The sequence below is a fragment of the Diospyros lotus genome, chromosome 2, assembly GCF_014633365.1.
Source record: "Diospyros lotus cultivar Yz01 chromosome 2, ASM1463336v1, whole genome shotgun sequence".
NCBI classification, from domain to species: domain Eukaryota; kingdom Viridiplantae; phylum Streptophyta; class Magnoliopsida; order Ericales; family Ebenaceae; genus Diospyros; species Diospyros lotus.
The window spans coordinates 45,013,496-45,033,069 of NC_068339.1; the positions used below are offsets into that span (position 1 = coordinate 45,013,496).

General features: G+C 35.0%; 2 protein-coding genes and 1 long non-coding RNA gene across 4 annotated transcripts; 2 read left to right on the forward strand and 1 right to left on the reverse strand.

Moving 5' to 3' along the window:
- The first annotated feature begins 1,084 nt into the window (after positions 1–1,084).
- Positions 1,085–3,611, forward strand: LOC127795980 (beta-fructofuranosidase, insoluble isoenzyme CWINV1-like). 2 transcript variants are annotated; one of them, XM_052327986.1, is made up of 7 exons: positions 1,091–1,224; positions 1,349–1,357; positions 1,454–2,319; positions 2,405–2,563; positions 2,754–2,998; positions 3,093–3,183; positions 3,251–3,611. In XM_052327986.1, the coding sequence occupies exons 1-7, from the start codon at positions 1,098–1,100 to the stop codon at positions 3,452–3,454; spliced, it is 1,701 nt and encodes a 566-aa protein (XP_052183946.1). In that variant the 5' UTR covers positions 1,091–1,097; the 3' UTR covers positions 3,455–3,611. The 2 variants fall into 2 exon arrangements, with proteins under 2 accessions (XP_052183947.1, XP_052183946.1); XM_052327987.1 differs by lacking the exon at positions 1,349–1,357 and having other exon boundaries at positions 1,085–1,224.
- LOC127795981 (uncharacterized) lies at positions 2,763–4,991 on the reverse strand. Its single transcript, XR_008021898.1, has 3 exons — positions 4,856–4,991; positions 4,342–4,425; positions 2,763–2,909 (listed from the first exon to the last, which is right to left on the reverse strand). It is a non-coding gene; the product is annotated as an uncharacterized LOC127795981 (long non-coding RNA).
- A 2,417-nt stretch (positions 4,992–7,408) lies between these two features.
- Positions 7,409–18,498, forward strand: LOC127796071 (proline--tRNA ligase, chloroplastic/mitochondrial-like). Its single transcript, XM_052328133.1, has 11 exons — positions 7,409–7,824; positions 7,908–7,964; positions 12,743–12,853; positions 13,028–13,114; positions 13,209–13,322; positions 13,457–13,663; positions 14,298–14,435; positions 15,885–16,046; positions 16,643–16,842; positions 17,928–18,011; positions 18,095–18,498. The coding sequence occupies exons 1-11, from the start codon at positions 7,486–7,488 to the stop codon at positions 18,237–18,239; spliced, it is 1,644 nt and encodes a 547-aa protein (XP_052184093.1). The 5' UTR covers positions 7,409–7,485; the 3' UTR covers positions 18,240–18,498.
- Positions 18,499–19,574: the final 1,076 nt, after the last annotated feature.

The following is a 19,574-nucleotide window of genomic DNA, read 5'->3' on the forward strand; positions in this document are numbered from 1 at the left end:
AATTTATCTTAAAATAGGGAGATAAAAAATCACGTAAGAACTTTTAAGGGCTTTTTTGAAAATAATCAGATAAGCTTAACAAACACGTTGGAAAGACTAAACATCCGAAATACTTCTCATATCTAACTTTTTCTCTCTTTTATCTTGATTAACAAACACCCCAAATAAGATATTTTTATCTTCACCAAAAATTAATTCTCGTCACAAAAAAAATTTAAAAGTTTTATTACTTATGTCATCTTCTGAGGGTTGTATTATAATATTTTTTATAACTACATCAATTGGATCAAAAAGAAAATGTCATTACCTATCTTGTCACGAGGAATGCATTTTTCCATAAAAATCATAAAAACTTTATTACTTTATCTTTGTATAAGAAAATGTAAGTCCATGATAGTTTTTTTTTTTTTTTTAACTATCGATGATAACCTACAATCACTACTTTGAGTATGCGTTGTGTAAACTCAAAACCACTACTAAGATAGGTTTTTCTTATGCAAATAAGGGATTTTCTGAAACTTCTACTATTTTGGAAGAACTTGAAAATACTACTGGATCAAAATACTTTCTAATCTACTAATAGGACGTGATGGTAGGAGTAGGAGTCGATTGAAGTGGTTTCCAGAACACTCACTACATATAGAGTTCTTTAACTCATTTCCAAGATTTAATTTGAAATGCTCTCAAAGTAGTGAGCTTGTAGTTTTGAGAAATAATTTCATTCTAACAATTTTGAAAAAAAAAATAAAATTAAGTAGTATTAACTAGTAAGTTGGAACAAAAGATTGGTCTTTTATTAAAGGGATAATCAATACACGTCAGACAGCACTAGAGGGGCATGATTTTGTGAGTTGACTCGGGGTAAAACTGAGAGGCAATAAAGAGCAGGAGAGGAAGGTTCATACTCCAAGCAAGAAGGACGAGATTGCAGTCATTTTCAAAAGCTGGGGCTCATCTAGAAGAGATTTTGGAATAATTCAAGGTATCTTTTGTTTATTATTACAACTTAGCATCTTTCTTGAAACTTCCTACCTGATATAAAGTCTGAAACTGACTCCAAAATCCATGCCCTTCTCATTCCCAAAAAGCAGATTATCATGGCCAGGCACAGTCCTTCCAGTTTGCTAACATGGTTGCTTTTTTTACTCCACGGCCAATTTCCACCTGCAAACCAGCCTTACAGAACTTCCTATCACTTCCAGCCTCTCCAAAACTGGATGAATGGTACTTTTCAATCAGCTTAATCTCTATGTTTAATCTGTCCTCATTGTCAATGCGTCTAACTGTTTGACTTCTGATTTTTCGTGCTGCACGCGCTCTTGTTGGATCGACTGATGGGTGTCCTCAGATCCTAATGGTGAGTTCATCTGGCCGAGTCTATAACAAAAGCGTGTCCCCAGTGCACTAGGGTCTCAGGTCGTGTTTTTACTTTTTTTTGTTTTGATCATTTCAGGGCCTATGATTTACAAGGGAATTTACCATTTGTTCTACCAGTACAACCCCTATGGTGCAGTTTGGAGTGCCAACATAGTGTGGGCACATTCAACATCCACTGATCTCATCAACTGGATTCCCCACAGCCATGCCATCTACCCGAGCCAACCATCTGATATCAATGGGTGCTGGTCAGGTTCTGCCACAATACTCCCAGGTGGGGAACCGCTGATCCTCTACACTGGCATAAACCAAAAAAACCAGGAGGTCCAGAATCTGGCAATGCCCAAAAACCTCTCTGATCCATATCTCGTAGAATGGACCAAGTCGGCAAAGAATCCATTAATGGCACCCGATAACACGGACAATATCAATGCGAGCTCATTCAGGGACCCTACCACAGCTTGGCTAGGCCCTGATGGGAAATGGAGAGTGATCATTGGAAGCGAAATAGGGAGCAGCGGAATGGCAGTCCTATACTGGAGCAAGGATTTCATTCAGTGGACTAAAGCTCAGCACTCTCTGCATTCAGCAGAGGACACTGGAATGTGGGAGTGTCCAGATTTCTACCCGGTTTCTGGTACTGGAGCAGATGGTCTAGACACATCGACAATTGGCCCTGGGGTTAAACATGTCCTCAAGGTTAGCTTGTTTGACACCAAACATGATCACTACATTGTTGGAACATATGATATTGTAAAGGATGTCTTTATCCCAGATAAGGGATCTGAGGAGTACAAATCCTGGTTGAGATATGATTATGGGAAGTATTATGCATCAAAGACCTTTTTCGATGGTGCCAAGAACAGGAGGGTATTGTGGGCATGGATCAATGAGTCAACTGATGCGACCATTGATGTCAAGAAAGGATGGTCTGGCATTCAGGTATTCAACCATCCAATTCTTGTTGTTTACTTTGGACATTGTTAATTTCGTGTTATACATTGAGATGAATTGACTGGTTTGGCAGGGGATTCCTAGGCAAATTTGGCTGGACAGATCTGGAAAACAGCTAGTGCAATGGCCAGTTGAAGAGATTGAAAAGCTAAGGATGAATCAAGTTGACTTGCCTGGCAGGCTGCTCAAGGGAGGTTCAATGGTTGAAGTTTCCGGGGTCACGGCTGCACAGGTCAGTTTATATTCTGTATAAAAATTCTATACAAATTTTGTTGTTTCTGGGGTCACGGCTAGTTGGGCCAGCTCTTACAATTCTGTATAAAAATTTTGTACAAGTTAAACTATTCGGGCTAAACTTTCTCAATAAAAGATTGTAATTGTTTGATGTTGTGATCCATTTGATTTTGGCTTACCCGCCACAGGCAGATGTAGAAATTGAATTCGAGATACCAGAGCTTGAGAAAGCAGATTTTTTGGATCCAAACTGGAGTGACCCACAAGCCATTTGTAGACAAAAGGGTGCACCAGTGAGAGGTGGGTTTGGACCATTTGGGCTGCTGGTTTTGGCTTCCAAGGACCTGCAAGAGCACACATCAGTCTTCTTTAGAGTCTTCCGACACCACGATAAAAACAAATTTGCAGTGCTCATGTGTAGTGACCAAAGCAGGTGACAGTGATATTTTATAATTATATAACTTATTCTGATAGCTATATTTTTTACTTTTAGCATAATAATTAGTGATTTCTTTTTTAATGATAAGGTCATCATTGCTATTGGATTATGACAAGACCACGTTCGGTGCTTTTGTGGACGTTGACCCCACTCGTGAGAAGTTGTCACTGAGGAGCTTGGTAAGTTACGTATATTACTAATCCTTCAAAACAAACAGAGCCTGAATGTTCGTGTTACTTCATGCAGATAGATCATTCCATAGTGGAGAGCTTCGGGGCAGGGGGGAAGGCTTGCATCAGTGCCAGGGTCTACCCTAGTTTGGCCGTTGATGGCAACGCTCATCTCTATGCCTTCAACAATGGAACTCAAAGTGTGAGAGTGTCAAAGCTGAGGGCGTGGAGCATGAAGAAAGCTCAGATCAATTATGCCAATGAAAGAGCCAATTACTAAACAGATGAAATCTGAGCTTATAGCACTGGCATTCATAGCTTGTATTTTGGTGGAATTTCAGCATGTTACCCGCTATAATTTTGGATGATTGATTGATTTGGGATGATTCACTAATAGCTGATTGTTAAGACCTAATTGATTTGGGGTGATTGATTGATGGCTGTTAGGAGTTGATTGATTGATTTGGGGTGATCTACTAATAGCTAATTGTTAGGAGTTGATTAATTGGAAGATTAACAGAATACTTTATCCTTTCCCCAACAAATATAGCCAAAATAAAAACCAAAACAATTAATTTATCAGAACAAAACAAGAAATTCAACAGAAAACAGACACCATAACCACCACAAACACCCTCACTTTATCAGGTACGCTATGAGAATTCATTTATGCAATTTATTTAAAGGGTTTCATACTAATCATGTTCAGATAATTGATGGTTGATTACACTAATTGAAATGCTTTTGAAAATTTGAGTTAATATTGGTTAGTTGGGCACATCAAATGTCAGTGATGATGTTTGTGAGGAGTCACCAATACATTGGTAGTGATCTGAGCTGGACGGCAGACATGAACTTCATGAGGAGTCACCATTGTTATCTAGTTAAAGAAATTAAGAAGTTTATGCCTGGCTCCACATAAGCAAATCTTAATTTATTCAGCATGTTCAACTTATAAGAGCTAACGAAGCCAAAATCTTCAAAGCAAAATGCACGAAAGTCAAAATTCAAAGGACCCTCCCCCCATCCCCATCCCCACCCCTCTAAAGTAACATTCTCTAGCAAATCACAATAAATCGGATGTGAATTCAAGAAAAGACAAATGGATATTCCTGATTTTAAATCAAATTATGCACTTGAAAGTAAGAGGCATTGATGTATATATACCTGCAAATAGTCAACACCACCATTAGAGGGGTTTACACGAAGAGAAAGGCTTCCAAGTCTTTATGCAGCCACTGAATACCTTTGCTGAGTAGGAAAGAAAGATTATGGATTTAGAAAGTTTCCTTTGCATTTCATTATGAGAAAAACTTTGGATGGTAGAGGTGTTTATGCATCCTCTTAACTTTCAATCATAGTTGTGATGTTAAATTTCTTTTGAACATTTTGTTAAACATCTAATGGGCAGACAAAGCAAGCAAATATGTTTAACACATTAAGTTTTTTCTGAAGTTTTGAGTGAATTTATGTTGTGCTCTGACTATTAAAGCAACAACGTCTGTAGAGTGAAATTTCTTTTGAGCATTTGAACAAGCATCTGGTGAGCAAACAAATCTAGCAAATATGTAATGCCAATACAATCTAATAACCATCCAATTAAGGGGTCACACAAGGGAAGAGGGAGACAAAGGAAGAACTATAATGAATCAGTAAGCAAGACTGAATGAAATATTAAGACCTGAGAAATCCAATTACAGGTTGTGAAGCCCCGCCAAGCAAAACTTCCTTCTTAATTTCTGGGAGCGAATGCTCCATATATTATCGATCTATGAGGCTGTTTGCTTACCGGTCTTTAAATAGAGCTCGTAAGTGAGGTAATTGTTACTATATAAAGGTTACGTAGTGGTTAAGTTCATAATGTGTTTGAAAAAATGTATTTTTAAATTATTAATTAATAATTGTGTGTTTAGTTTATAAAAGCTGATAAATTGTTAAAACTTAATAAAAATACTAAAATAGACATTATGCTAAATAATATAAATAAAATTTATAAAAAAAATTATAAATTAATTTCTAAATGTTAGATAAATTATACATATTTATTAAAAAATATATTACTACAATATATATTACATCTTTTAGTTTTTTTCTTAAAAAATATTACCATTATTATATATATACAATATATATACATTCACTTACAATTGCAGTCAATTGGGTTGGAGGAGACGGCAGCGATGGAGGGTCGACGACAGGCAGCTCAGCTGGGCGACGGATCTGATAGCGCTTTGCAGCAACTTAGCTGAGCGACAGCGGACAGAGCAGTAGTGATGATCTTAAGTAGAAGAGAGGGAACCTAAAGAAGATGATGGGAGAAGAGATATTTTGAGGGTAAAATGGTATTTTTCTCGATCAACTTAGAGCTTTTTTTGCCAAAGCTGGGGGTACCAACTTCTCAAAAATACTGTTATAACAACTTTTCAGCCATATAGCATTTAAGTTAATTATTCAACCCAAATGTTTTATCGTCAGAAGCTACATAGCTTATACGCTGCTTGTGCAACTTATAAGCAGTCAAACAGCCTCTATGTTACAGATTGTAGATGTTGAACGAAGAGCAGGAATTGTGAAGGATGGTCGTCGTTTAAGCTTCTCCAACTTCTCGTCGGTGCCAAACGCCTCTGTCATCATTTACATTGGTGACGATTCAACATCAATCCAAACGGGATAGGAAATTGGCGAAATTACTGTTTTACTCCCAGGTAAAAAACTTAAATACTAACAAAAAATTAAATAATAGAGATATTTTGATATTTTTACAAAATCCAATAGAGATGAACAACCGTAATGTGGCAACCTATATAAAAGTGTTTAATTAAGAAAGATGAAAGATCGCTTAATATATTTTATTTTTTATATTATTTAAATAGATGTATAATGTCAATTTAACACTTCTAAACAGGTTACCACATCACAGTTGTTAACTCTATTCAAGATAAAAACATTACTCAACACTTTAAGTTCATGATTCAAAATTTAAAAAATAAGCAATCAACGTAAACCCGATTGCTTATCATGTCAACCAAACAAATTCTTATTGTGCTTTAAATAAATAAGTTCAAAAAAAAGAAAGATATATTAGGACAATCAATTGATGATGGTTCAAATAATTGGAACATTATTGGACGAGACGAATTTAAAAAGAGAAAAAGAAAAAGAGATTGATTATGGGAGAAGAAAAAAAATAAGAGAAATCAACAAAAGGTTGTAGATGAGCAAGAACCAACAAAGAAGATGAAAAAAATTAAATTTTCATCCTAAATCAAAATAACCTCGAGCTACTAATTTCATCTTCTTTCCAAATCCTATAAATCCAAACTCCCAATTCAATATACATGTATATGTTTGTATGTATATATTTGGACACACACAACTATTGGACAGGAATTTGCCTCCACAACAATTTATTCTTACTATTATTTTTATTTTTACTTTTTCTTCTTATTACCTGACTTATAAATCTATCACCATCTATTAATGAATGACGTATCATAAAAATATTTGAAAGCATTATATAGAAATTATATCATGATTTATCTAAGTGTAGGTTGGAGTGAGACCCATCTTCTTTTAAAACTACTCGAGCAAAGCTTAGAATACCCTAGATTAATCATAAAAAAAAATATATCATTGAATAATGATTCAGTATATTTTATTTTTCTCTCATTTTTTTTCTTATTTATAGATTCGCCTCAAGCCAGCACCACATAATCAACTGGCGAGGATTGTTGGAACCATTGTCGATTAATGGGTTCATCGACCAGCAATGGTTTCAGCAATTGGAATTTCGGTGAGTGTTGTTATTTTGTTTTTTTTTTTTAAATTTGGCAAGAAGTTTGAGAGCCAATTTAAAAAAAATGACATGTCTTTAAAAAAAATATCAACTCAAATTTATTTTAAGATGGTGTTTGTTAACTAAAATATATGTAAGAAAAAATAAGATATAAAAAATATTATAAATAAAAATATTTTATTTATACAAATTTTTAAAAATTACGTAACTTTTTATATAAAATTATTCAGATAAATTTATTAAATTTAATTTAAATTTTACAAATAAGTAAAAATAACCTATAGTCCTCAAATATATTTTTAAAAAATTAATAAATAATTTTAAAATATTTCATAATTTGATTTTGATCATTTTATATATTAATCATTTTAACAAATGTTAATAAAAAAATTAAAAAAATAACGGCCAGGAATAGCGAACGCCCATCGCCTGCAATGCACGTCTCACTCACAGGCCTCACCCCCAACTCATCTGCTCCTCTTTGGCTTCTCTTTCAGTCGCTGTAGTCTTCGCCAATGGGGGCGCTGAGACTGCCATCTTTCGCCTCCATCTTCGCCACCACCTCGTCCACCGCCACCGGCTCGCCATCGCTTTTCGCGCGGCACCGCCACCTGCTCCGCCACCGTCCACGGCTGCTCCCCGCAACTGCTAATTTCTCCGGACAGAGCACAGCCGAGAGGACGGAAGAACGAGACGCGTCGAACCAGAAGGCCCGAGGTATAACGCCGAGGTCGCAGGATTTCAATGCTTGGTACCTTGACGTCATTGCCAACGCCGAGCTCGCCGACTACGGCCCGGTGCGGGGCACTATGGTCATTCGCCCCTACGGCTATGCCATTTGGGAAGCAATTCAGGTGAAGTTTTTGATTGATTTTAGGGTTACTTACTGGAGTTTGGATTAGAGGTTGGTTTTCTCACTGTTGATTAATTTTTGCAGGATTATATGAATGTTAAGTTCAAGGAGACCGGGCATAGCAACATGTATTTTCCACAGGTTCTCTCTCTCTCTCTCTCTCTCTGGGTTTTATGTTGCTGTTGTTTGTGTTGTATTACTTTTTGATGGAATGGACCGAATGGTAATACTCGACAAAATTGAAAGAAAGTTTACTTTACCCACTAAAAAAATTGCAGGCTCGTATCAGTTTAATTCTGCAGTTCCATCTTTTTTCCTTTTCCATAATTACTAAATTATTTAGTTGACTTAATCTTTTCTTGTTTGCTGGCATGCTGTTTTATTAAAAGATTTATTAGGATATTTACAAATTTGTCAGCCTCTTGTCCTAATGCCAAGAGGCTAGCAGTTTAACAAGCACTGCTTTGATTGAACTTTAAGTACTCTTATGGTATTACTGGCAAAGAAGTTGCAGTTCTTGTTAATTGGGGATATTACAACAATGACAATTATGGAGAATAAGTACAAAACTTAAAATGAAGCAACGATAATAACAAATAAGAAAATTCTGCAGGAAATCTTCAAATTGTAGAAGGCTTGAACACGATAGAATTGCTGTCCTAAAAGTGAAATTTGTCCTCCCTTCACTTTGAGTTTGTTGTGAGGATTTATCAAATTGCTTTAGTGGATATGACAAACCCTTCTAGATTTCTGCACTCAGCAAAAGTGAAAAAACTAATTTTTGGAATAATAGAAAGAGTTTTGATCTTCTTCAATAGAGGCAAAAACTTGTGTTTCAAACATATTCTACTCATCTCTAGTTTCCAAAATTGTCTAGATATATATAGACAAGATAGTTAGAAATTTTGAAAGGAAACAACCTTTCAAAATTTTAGTTACAATGTTGAAAGGAAACAACCCTTTTATGAAAGTAATGCTATTTATCTAGGCTGGAGATGATCTCGAGTCTAGATAAATAGCATTACTCTTTTTTTGGAAGAAAACAATATTTGAGACTAGGGTAGTTAGAATTTTGAAAAGATATAACCTTTCAATATTTGACCATTCAAGAGTTGTTTAATTTATTTTGAACAATTTAAATTTCTAACAATCCCCCACTTGTCCAAATATAAATTAAGACCCTAATTGAAGAAGATCAAAACATGTTTATGCATAAAATAATGTACCTTTCGATTTGAACATTATCTTAGTATAGTGGCACAAAATGAAATCGAAATCTCAAGTAGCTTGAAAGCTTTGAACAAGTTATTCCTTATGAATTCATCGGTGTCACTATACACATAAACATTGCATCTTTTATTCCCCGCAATTACTTGCTTACCACTATTAAGGCCATGTGCTATCCATTTTCATGAACTTTTACGAGAATAACTCCAAAATTATCAATTGAAGCGGCACTTCTTTGAAAATCACATAGGTGAAGTTCTTTCAGTGTCTTTGTCACATATAGACACTTGTTCCCAAAACTGAACTTCATTAAGAGCATAAAAACTCAACCCTCAAAACTGTGACAACAAGTACTTACCTCACGCTTTGGGCCAGTTTTATTTTTAAGTACTTAATCTTCCACTTATCAATGACTTCTTGTTACCCTTTGAACCCCAAAATTACTCATTTCATAATGTTGGGTAGGGTTGTCACCATTGGTGGATTTAATTTAGGAGTTTTAGCCTAGTCATTCTCGAAGTCGATTTCACTAAATCTCTTGTGAGAGGCTTAGTGAACAGATCAGCCAAGTTCCTAGTTGACTTCACAAATGTGAGAAAAATTATTCCATCTCTAATTAATTTCCTCACATAATCATGTCTAAGACTTATGTATCTTGACTTCCCATTATATATATCACTATATGCTCAAGCTAAAGTAGCTTGACTATCACAATGAATAGAGATTGAACTCATATTCTTTGAAGTCAACAGAATTTCTAAAAGAAGATCCCTTAACTACTTAGCTTCTTTACCAGTTTCAGCTAAAGCAACAAATTCTGACTCCATAGTTGAGTGTGTTATAAGAGTTTGTTTCTTGGATTTCCAAGAAATTGCACCTCCACCCAATATAAACACCCAACCTGTAGTAGATTTGTTGTCTCCCAAACTTGATATCCAACTTGCGTCAATATATCCTTTCAAAATAGCAGGAAATTTTGAATATTGTAGGCCAAGATCTTTAGTCTTCTTAAGAATTAATGACCTCTACCAATGGCCTTCCAATGTTCAACACTTGGATTACTAGTAAATCTACTTAATTTACTAACTGCGAATGCTATATCAGGTCTAGTGCATTGCATAACATATATTAGACTTCCAATAGCATTCACATACTCAAGTTGAGCTACAGCTCTTCCATCATTCCTGACCAACTTGATACTTGGATCAAATAGGGTACTATCTTCCTTTATTTTTAAGTGACTGTGTTATAGTTTGCATCGAGTGTAAGCCCTAGAAGAAACCGATGAAGTCCATAGTATCAAGTGGTAGATTATTCTAAGTATAGTTATGTACTTATGTATGAGGGGTATAATAGGAAATGTGTAGTCTTGTATTTTTCTTGTAACATCCACCCATAATGTCTATAAATAGAAGACATAGGGCAGCCATTTGACACATGATCATTCATTCTGATGTGCGAGTGCAGTGTGTGAGAGGAAAGCTAGAAGAAAGATAGACTTTGTAATCTCCAAGATTGATTGTACTCATGTGTATGTGTGAGAGGGACTCTTGTGTACTGGTTTCATTCGTTCTTAGTGGATTTCATAAAGGATCTGAAGGCTGGATGTAGGACCATTTATGCAGTTTGAACCAGAATAAATCTTGCTGTCTTCACTGTGTGGTTTGGTTGTGTCTTTCCCTAATTTCTTTGCTGTTTTCAATTCCGTTTTTATATTTTTTTTTGTTGTGATTGATTTCGGGTGAGGGTGTGAATGTGAATTGGCTGAGAATTGAGTGATTCTAGCGCTCCTAATCCTAACAGACTGAATTTATTTAGCACTTTCTCAATGTAATGAGATTGACTCAATACATATCCCCCACTATTTCTTTTTACCTTGATACCCAAAATGGTATCAACATGTCCAAGGTCCTTTATTTTGAATGTGGAATATAGAAACCTCTTCTTTTGCATTATTATTTCCGTCATAAGAATTTTCATTCTTATCTCTAGCCCTCGATTCCTCCTCGTTTCGAAAGTGTTTTTGTAATTCTTCCAAAGAAAGATCCTTGGAATCATGGAGAAGCTTCTTCCTAGAGCCTTTCCAAGAAGATGGCAATTTTGCTATAATTGCCCCAACTTGAAAAGGTTTAGGAATTTCAATCTCCACAGTCTTCAATTGATTAACTAGTAATTGTAATTCACGCACTTATACTAAGATAGGCATATCATCATGGAATTTGTACTCAAAATATTTAGAGATTAAGAACTTTTTGGTATCTGCCTCCTCGACTTTGTACTTGAATACCAAAGCTTTCCAAATTGTAAGAATAGACGGTTTCATAGTGTAGAGATCGTAGAGTTGGTTAGAAAGTGAATTAAGAATATGTCTGTCATGGTCTTAGGGTTCATAACAGGCTAAAATTGGCATTCGGAGGGATCCGAAAGGCTTAGGATTAAGAACAGAAAGTTTAGAGGGATATTTGGACAGAAATGGAGGGAAGGATGTAGAGAGAAATGAGGCAGAGAAGTAGAAGAATTGTTAGGGGGAATTAGAAGAACAGAAAAGAAGGGGATGAAGATCTAGAAAGGGGAGAGAATTCAGATTTCAATTCATTAATTTCTTTGATAAGCAAACAAACAATTACAACCACCTTATATATATAGGCATATTTGGCTTCTAACAGCCTAGCACATGCTTCTAACCACTTGCTAAAATATTCCTAACAAACTATTCTACCCTATTACAATAATACCCTTTTATTACTCATAGGGTCATGACAATGTCCTCTACACATAACTTCATCGTCCTCCCTCTTCTTCCTTTGTGCTTTAAGTGTTTTAGAGTCATCATCTTCTAGTGAAGGAATTGGTGGAATATTCGGATCAAGAATATAGAAAATCCTTGGGGCAGTAAGCATGAATTTCATCTTCTCCTTCCATCGCATAAAGTTGGTGTCATCAAATCAATCAAGACAAACGAAATCTTGGTTCAACATCTTAATTGTGTTATTCTCCATGGTTGTGCATACAAATTTCACTTTTAGAATGTTAATTGGGGATATTACAACAATGCCAATTATGGAGAATAAGTACAAAACTTGAAATGAAACAATGATAATAACAAATAAGAAAATTCTGCAAGAAATCTTCAAGTTGTAGAAGGCTTGAAACATGATAGAATTGCTTTTCTAAAAGCGACATTTGTCCTCCCTCCACTTTGAGTTTGATGTGAGGATTTATCAAATTGCTTGAGTGGATATGACAAACCCTTTTAGATTTCTGTAATTAGCAAAAGTGAAGAAACCAATTTTTAGAATAATAGAAAGAGTTTTGATCTTCTTCAATAGAGGCAAAAACTTGTGTTTCAAACGTATTCTACTTGTCTCTAGTTTTCAGAATTGTTTGGATATATACAGATAAGGTAGTTAGAAATTTTGAAAGGAAACAACCTTTCAAAATAAAATTATAATTACAAAAGGAAACAACCCTTTTTTGAAAGAAAACAACCTTGCAAAATTTAGTTAAAATTTTGAAAGCATACAACCTTTCAATAGTTGACCATTCAAGAGTTGTTTAATTTATTTTTAACAACTTAAATTTCTAACAGTACTTGAAACAAGTTATTGTTTTAGTAAATACTTTCTTTATTTAAAAATATTGTTTAGTTTTACATTTCAGTTGAATCACTTGTGTTCTAATCTTGGCTGCAGTTTATACCGTACTCCTTCATAGAGAAAGAAGCTAGCCATATTGAGGGTTTCAGTCCAGAATTGGCACTTGTGACTATTGGAGGAGGAAAGGAACTTGAAGAAAAACTTGTGGTACATACAGAACTTGGCCAACGAAAAAACTTTTACCTCTTCCCTTTCTTATTTTGCCACCACTTTCGTCTCATGTAGTTTAAGGTGATAAGTTGAATTGATGAACATGCTAATTCAAGTATATGAAAATTTTTGACCTGAGTTTGATTGTTGCACTTGTTGAGGTTCTGACAGGTCCGACCCACCAGCGAAACCATTGTGAATCACATGTTTACTCAATGGATTCACAGCTACCGTGACCTTCCACTTTTGGTCAATCAGGTACATTCTTTAATTGCAATTTTAAGTTGTTGCCACTTCTAAAGGTTTGTCAGCTAGCGATGTTCAACTCATGTTCATGATTGAAATTTCTCAGTGGGCAAATGTTACAAGATGGGAGATGCGCACCAAACCCTTTGTGCGAACTCTTGAATTCCTTTGGCAGGAGGGTCATACTGCCCATGCCACTTTCCAGGAGGCAGAGGAGGAGGTAGGCATTCCCATGACCTGCGTAATACTGATTGTGCCGATTGAAAAAAAATATATATATATGTATATGTATATGTATATTTATATATATGTGCATTCATTTTTGTTTAACAGTTTGATGCTGCTGAATTGCAGGCATTACAGATGATTGATGTCTATACAAAATTTGCTTATGAACACGCTGCAATACCTGTTATTGCAGGTCGGAAATCAAAGATGGAGACTTTTGCTGGTGCTTCCAAAACCTATACAATTGAGGCTATGATGGGAGATCGGAAGGCTCTTCAGGCTGGAACCAGCCACAACCTTGGTCAAAATTTTTCTCGTGCTTTTGGAACACAGGTGCATGACATTTTGCTTTGGTTGTAAGCCTACTTTCCTCTAAGTTGAAGTTTTGACCTCTAATGCATGGTTTTTTGCATGCAATTTTTGGAGGCTGCCAATATTATGTGGAATTTGAGTAAACACGAGGTTAAAATCTGCTGTAAATTATTTGGTTAGTGGGTGGAAGTGTTAATTTAAAAAAGTTCAATTTTGTCTTTTGGTTTGCTGACAACTAGAGAGGACTGGAGTGATTTGGGCCTATGGTTATAATTTCTTCTATGGTGTTGTATTTTGGATGGAATCTAAGAGAATTTATGTAATGGTACATGTAGAGTAGCCTGGGCACACCATACTTATTCTTTCCACCTTCCCTTTCTCTTAACTAACTGATGAAACTTTCATCTTATGTCCACTCTATTTTTACTTATTTTATTGTTTTTATACAACAAGCCAAGCAGACTGTGAGTCAGTGGCTGTTTCTTTAATATTCTTTCAATGCCTGTTGTATCTTCTTTTTTTGTAGCCCTCTTGAAGTCCTCATCTTGAACTCATATCATTCTATAATTGTTACTCTATAATTGTTATTGTTGTTTCCTCTTCTCTAGAGATATTTTTTTCTGATTTCTATTTTTTTTTTGTTGCATGTATATAGTTCACTGATGAAAATGGACAAAGGCAACATGTATGGCAAACATCATGGGCTATCAGCACTCGTTTTGTTGGTGGTATTATAATGACCCATGGTGATGATGCTGGTTTAATGCTTCCCCCAAAGATTGCCCCAATACAGGTATTCGGTGGCTCTTGTTGATTGCTTGAGTCTGTAACTACTAGGAAACTGTATTTAGTGTTATCAACATTGTAATATTGCATTTCTATTGAGGCCATGCTATTTACTTTTGTGACAGTATAATTATAATAAGTGTTGGAGATTTGGGTAAAAAGGATTAAGAAAAGGAGGAAAGATAATTGAAAGAAAATCAGAAAACGAGCAAGTCGCTACTCAATCTAAAGCCAAGAAAGGGGGAAAAGCTGACAAGTTCTATCTAAGAGATTAAGATTAATCTTGTTTGTATTCTAGATTATCTGTGAATTATCTCTAATATATCTTGTATCATATATCTCTTAGAATTAGAAGTAGAATTCAAAGTCTCATGTATATATATAGATTATTCTCTCAATACAAAACTTAAGAGTCTTGATTGATCTCACTCTCTTTTGTACCTAAGGCTGTTAAACTTAGGTTTTATCTATTTTGTTTAGTAAGTGATTATGTTATCCAGTTCCACGGCATCCACTTCATTTAAACAATACAATGTTTAGTTACTACCAGATGTTGCAAAGGAATTGGGACCTAGTGCACCGCCTACCAAACTCCTACAAGCTTAGAGCTTTTGTCCCTTGGGATAGACTCCGATGATTAAGTTAGTATTCGAGATTTAGGAGAACAAGTAAGTCAAGCAGAGTAATGAGAAGGGTAGGAGTAAATGCTTAACTACCTTTAGAGAATTTAGGGATTATATAGCTCGGTCAAGGATGGCCCGAAGGCAATTTCCATTGGGACCTTACTTGGGATGTGACTTCAAGGTATGGCCTGGACGTGGTGTTAGGCCCGTGCTACTGAGCCATTCCAAGGGCCATGTGCCCTGATGGTCAGAGTGTGTTGCACCACCACGTGGTGGATTTGGATGCTCCCCCAATGCTCTCTATGTTGGCCTTCTGAGACTGGGCCATGTGTCACTTTGGGATTGGTTGATAGATATTTTAATAACCCTCATCATTACCTATTCCCCTGTCCTTGCTAAAGAGGTACAAGCATGCCACATATTTTTCTTATGGATTTTCTTGGGCATGTTTGATACTAATTTGTTCTAAAAGAATAGGGAAGCAACTAAAGGTGCATATCTGATTCTAATTTATTCTAAAATAATAGGGAAGTAAGATCAAAATAGGCTTTTAGGTTAAAAGGAGGAAAGAAGAGTGGAAAAGAGTTATCAAAGTAACTATTTTCTTTGACAACACAGAGTTCATTCAGATGCTTTCATACACATACAAAATTACTTATACAAATACATCCTCACCCTTGAGATGTTCTATTCTATTTAAAGTGACACTGTCCTTGTGTTTGCATACTTGTCTTTGTGTATAGATGCCATATCCCAATGATATTTTTGTTTTTATTTTTTTTTTGTTCTTCATTTGATTTTTGCCCACTCAAAAGTGCTTTACATTCATCCAGGTGGTAATTGTACCAATTTGGAAGAAGGATGAAGAGAAAACAGGAGTTCTGAATGCTGCATTATCTACGGAAGAGATTTTGAAGGGTGCAGGCATTAGAGTAAAACTTGATGACTCAGACCAGAGAACGCCAGGATGGAAATATAATTTCTGGGAGATGAAGGTTTTTTCTTGCACCCCCTCCCCAAACACACCCACACCACCCATCCAGCCCAAATTGTGATGCTCATCTCTAGACTTTTATGTCAGTGAATTGCAACTTCTAGTTTATCTGTAGCATTGTGTAATTGGGTTAAACAAATGCCTCATATAAACAATAAGCTGGAGCTATCTCCATACCACTCATATGCAAGTCTGGTAACTTCTTTTCTGTGCACTGATGGGTTCTTTTCAAGTCTTCCAAAATTTGATGCCAACAAATCCTGCCATAAAATCAAAGGAAATGTAGAGATGAAGATTTCCTTTCCAAAAAAAGCCTTAAGCTAGCATGTTATGCTCAAAAGTTATCAAAGACATTAAAGCCAATGTTTTGAGGGGAGTGGTTCCTACCTCACCATAACCATTGTTCTTGTGCTAGACTTGGGTCTTATTCAATTCTCTCTTTTGCCAAAACAGTTGGCCTCCCTTTGCATATATGAAATGCTTAGCAATTTTAGATTTAAAAAATGAAAAGTAGTTACTAATTACAAAATGCGTTTGCAGAAAGACACAAATAAAAGAGCTATAATGTCTTGTTCTATCTTGTCTTGTGTTTTGTAGGGTGTCCCTCTAAGGATTGAAGTTGGCCCCCGTGATGTTTCAAGCAGGACTGTAGTCATATCTAGGAGAGACATTCCTGGAAAAGAAGGAAAAGTTTTTGGGATATCTATGGAGGCTTCCGTTTTGGTAGCTTATGTCAATGACAAATTGGATGAGATCCAGTCGTCCCTTCTGCAGAGGGCAACTTCATTTCGAAATTGGTGTGCATTTCTCCATCCCTCTAAATGTTTTATTCCGTAAATTAATCTGCTTTACTTCAAAACACATGAATGAAATTTGCTCTTTGTACTTACCCAAGAAAAAGATATTTGTTCTTTGTAGTGGTTCAGTTACTTCAGTATATAAATATGGCAACAATTACACTGACAAGTTTTCTGCAAACATTTTTGTGTGAGAACCATGTTTCTTGTAACCTTGAGTATTGTGATGATTTGTCTGCTGACCTTGATATACTTGAGTTATTTCGTCTACAATAGATGAACTTCATATTCCTTTGCTTAGGGGAGTCAAAAACTACTGGACTTAGTAAGATGCTTAAAATTGAATCCTGTTGTATGGTATAAAATGTTGGGTCGTAAAGCATCACCATGTGCAAAATTATGCTTTAATGGAGTTAAGGATGCTACGTTAGATATACATCCATATAAAAAAGATAGAACTAAAAATGAGGTTATACATCATAAGGTTGGATTCGCTTTATTGAAAATGAGATGCATGAGACAACCAAGATGTGTTGGTCATGTGAGAAGAAGACTAATGTATTGTCTTGTGAGGGAAGGGGGTGAAATGGAAGAATTTATCAAAATCGGTAGAAGAAGACCAAGAAAAATTGGGAGGAAAACTGTTAGACATGATATGCATCATAATGGCCTTACAGAATATATGATCATAGATAGAGATGATTGACGAGGTAGAATTCTTATGTCCAACCTCACCTGGTGAGATTAATACTGGAGGTGTTATTTTTTATGGCGCCGAGTGAAATGTTTGTTCATCTAGTTTACTTGTTATGTTTTATAAAATGTTTTACACGTCCAAGCTGTAGACTTCTGAAAATTTTCTGGAGATCTGGATTATAATCATGCTTGCTTCTGCATCAACTGCCTTCTCTGCTTTCTTTGTTGGATCTGACTTTATTTATATTCTTATATCCCTTTGGTCCATTTTTATTATTCACTTCCTGCTCAATTTGGCCATTGGTTTGGCTTTCTTTGTGCATGCTTTTCTTTCCATATCTCGTTTACACATCTAGTCATCGCTAACACGCATCGTCATTTCTCTTCAGCAACATTGTGGATGTGAACTCGTATGATGAGTTGGCAGCTGCAATTAGTCAGGCAAAATGGGCAAGGGGTCCGTGGTCAGCTAGGTATCTGTTTCTTGCTTGTGCATCCTATTTTTTCGACAATGTAAACGTGTGTTTCTGAGATCCTCCACCTCCTGATGGCACAGCGACAAGGACGAGCTAAGGGTGAAAGAAGAGACGGGGGCAACTCTCAGGTGTTTTCCTTTCGAACAGCCTGAAGGCAGGAAGAAAACATGTTTGATGACTGGCAATCCAGCAGAAGAAGTTGCAATTTTTGCCAAATCATATTGAATCCCCATTATCTTATTAGCATCAACTCCTTGTGTTCCTCACAGTAGAGTTCATGTTTTAGGTTGCACCAAGCTGTGTATTTTTATGACTTCTTTTGAGTGTCTTAGGCTGATAGATCCAAAATAGTTCATTGTTTCTAAATAAGTCTTTCTCATGAGTCCATGTTAACTGAAATGATTTGAGTGTGATTCAAATAACTGACTGACACTTCTTGTTTGCTCAATAATGTGATGAACTCAACATATAGTAGTAGTAATAATTTTGTACAATAATCGTATAATTCGTCAATGAAATTTATTGGGTTATGATGTTACTAATATATAATAATAAATTTATAACTACATGAAAGTATTTATCTCGAATTTTTAGTTTTTGAGAGACTTATAAAATAAAAGACGATTAGTAATATAAGATATTTTGTGTTAACTGTCTAATGATTAAGTCAATTTTCATTAAAGAGTATATAATTATATACTAAGAGAAATATATAGTTTAAATAGTATTTTAGTAATATTTTTATTGAAAAAATCACTTCTTATTTATAAAGGTAGAAGTTTAGTATTTATATCTTTCGATATTATTTATTTATAATTTTTAAATAAAAATATTGAAAGTGAGTTAACGTATTATTAGATTTGAAAAAAGCTTTCAAGCGGGATTTGAAAACTATTTTATTAAGAAAATCTCTCTGATGTTTTTCTTTAAATTTCTTTTTTCTTGAACATATCTTAAAACTTTACCTACTTAGACACAATAAGTTTAAAATTAAAATACTAATATTAAATTCAAAAATTAATATTATTTGTATACCAAAGCAGAGTTAATTACACCAATAATAACTCAACTTTGCATTCTATTACTGTTTGATTGTTGAACTTTGAAATGTTACATGTTAGTCTTTGATATTTTAAAATTGTTACTGTTTAATTACTGAATTTTAAAATATTACCTATTAGTTATTAATATTTCAAAATTGTTACTGTTTAGTCACAAAACTTTAAAATATTACATGTTAATCATTAATATTTCAAAATCGTTTTTCACCCATCACTCATTAGTCACTGAACTTTAAGTTTACGAGTAACGGATGAGAAACAGTTTTGAAATATTAGTGACTAACGGGTAATATTTTAAAGTTCAGTTATTAAGCAGTAACAGTTTTAAAATATCAATGACTAACGAGTGACGGATGAAAAACGATTTTGAAATATTAATGACTAACAGGTAATATTTTAAAGTTCAGTGACTAAGCAGTAATAATTTTGAAATATCAATGACTAATAAGTAACATTTTAAAGTTTAGTGACTAGACAGTAACAGTTTTGAATTATCAAT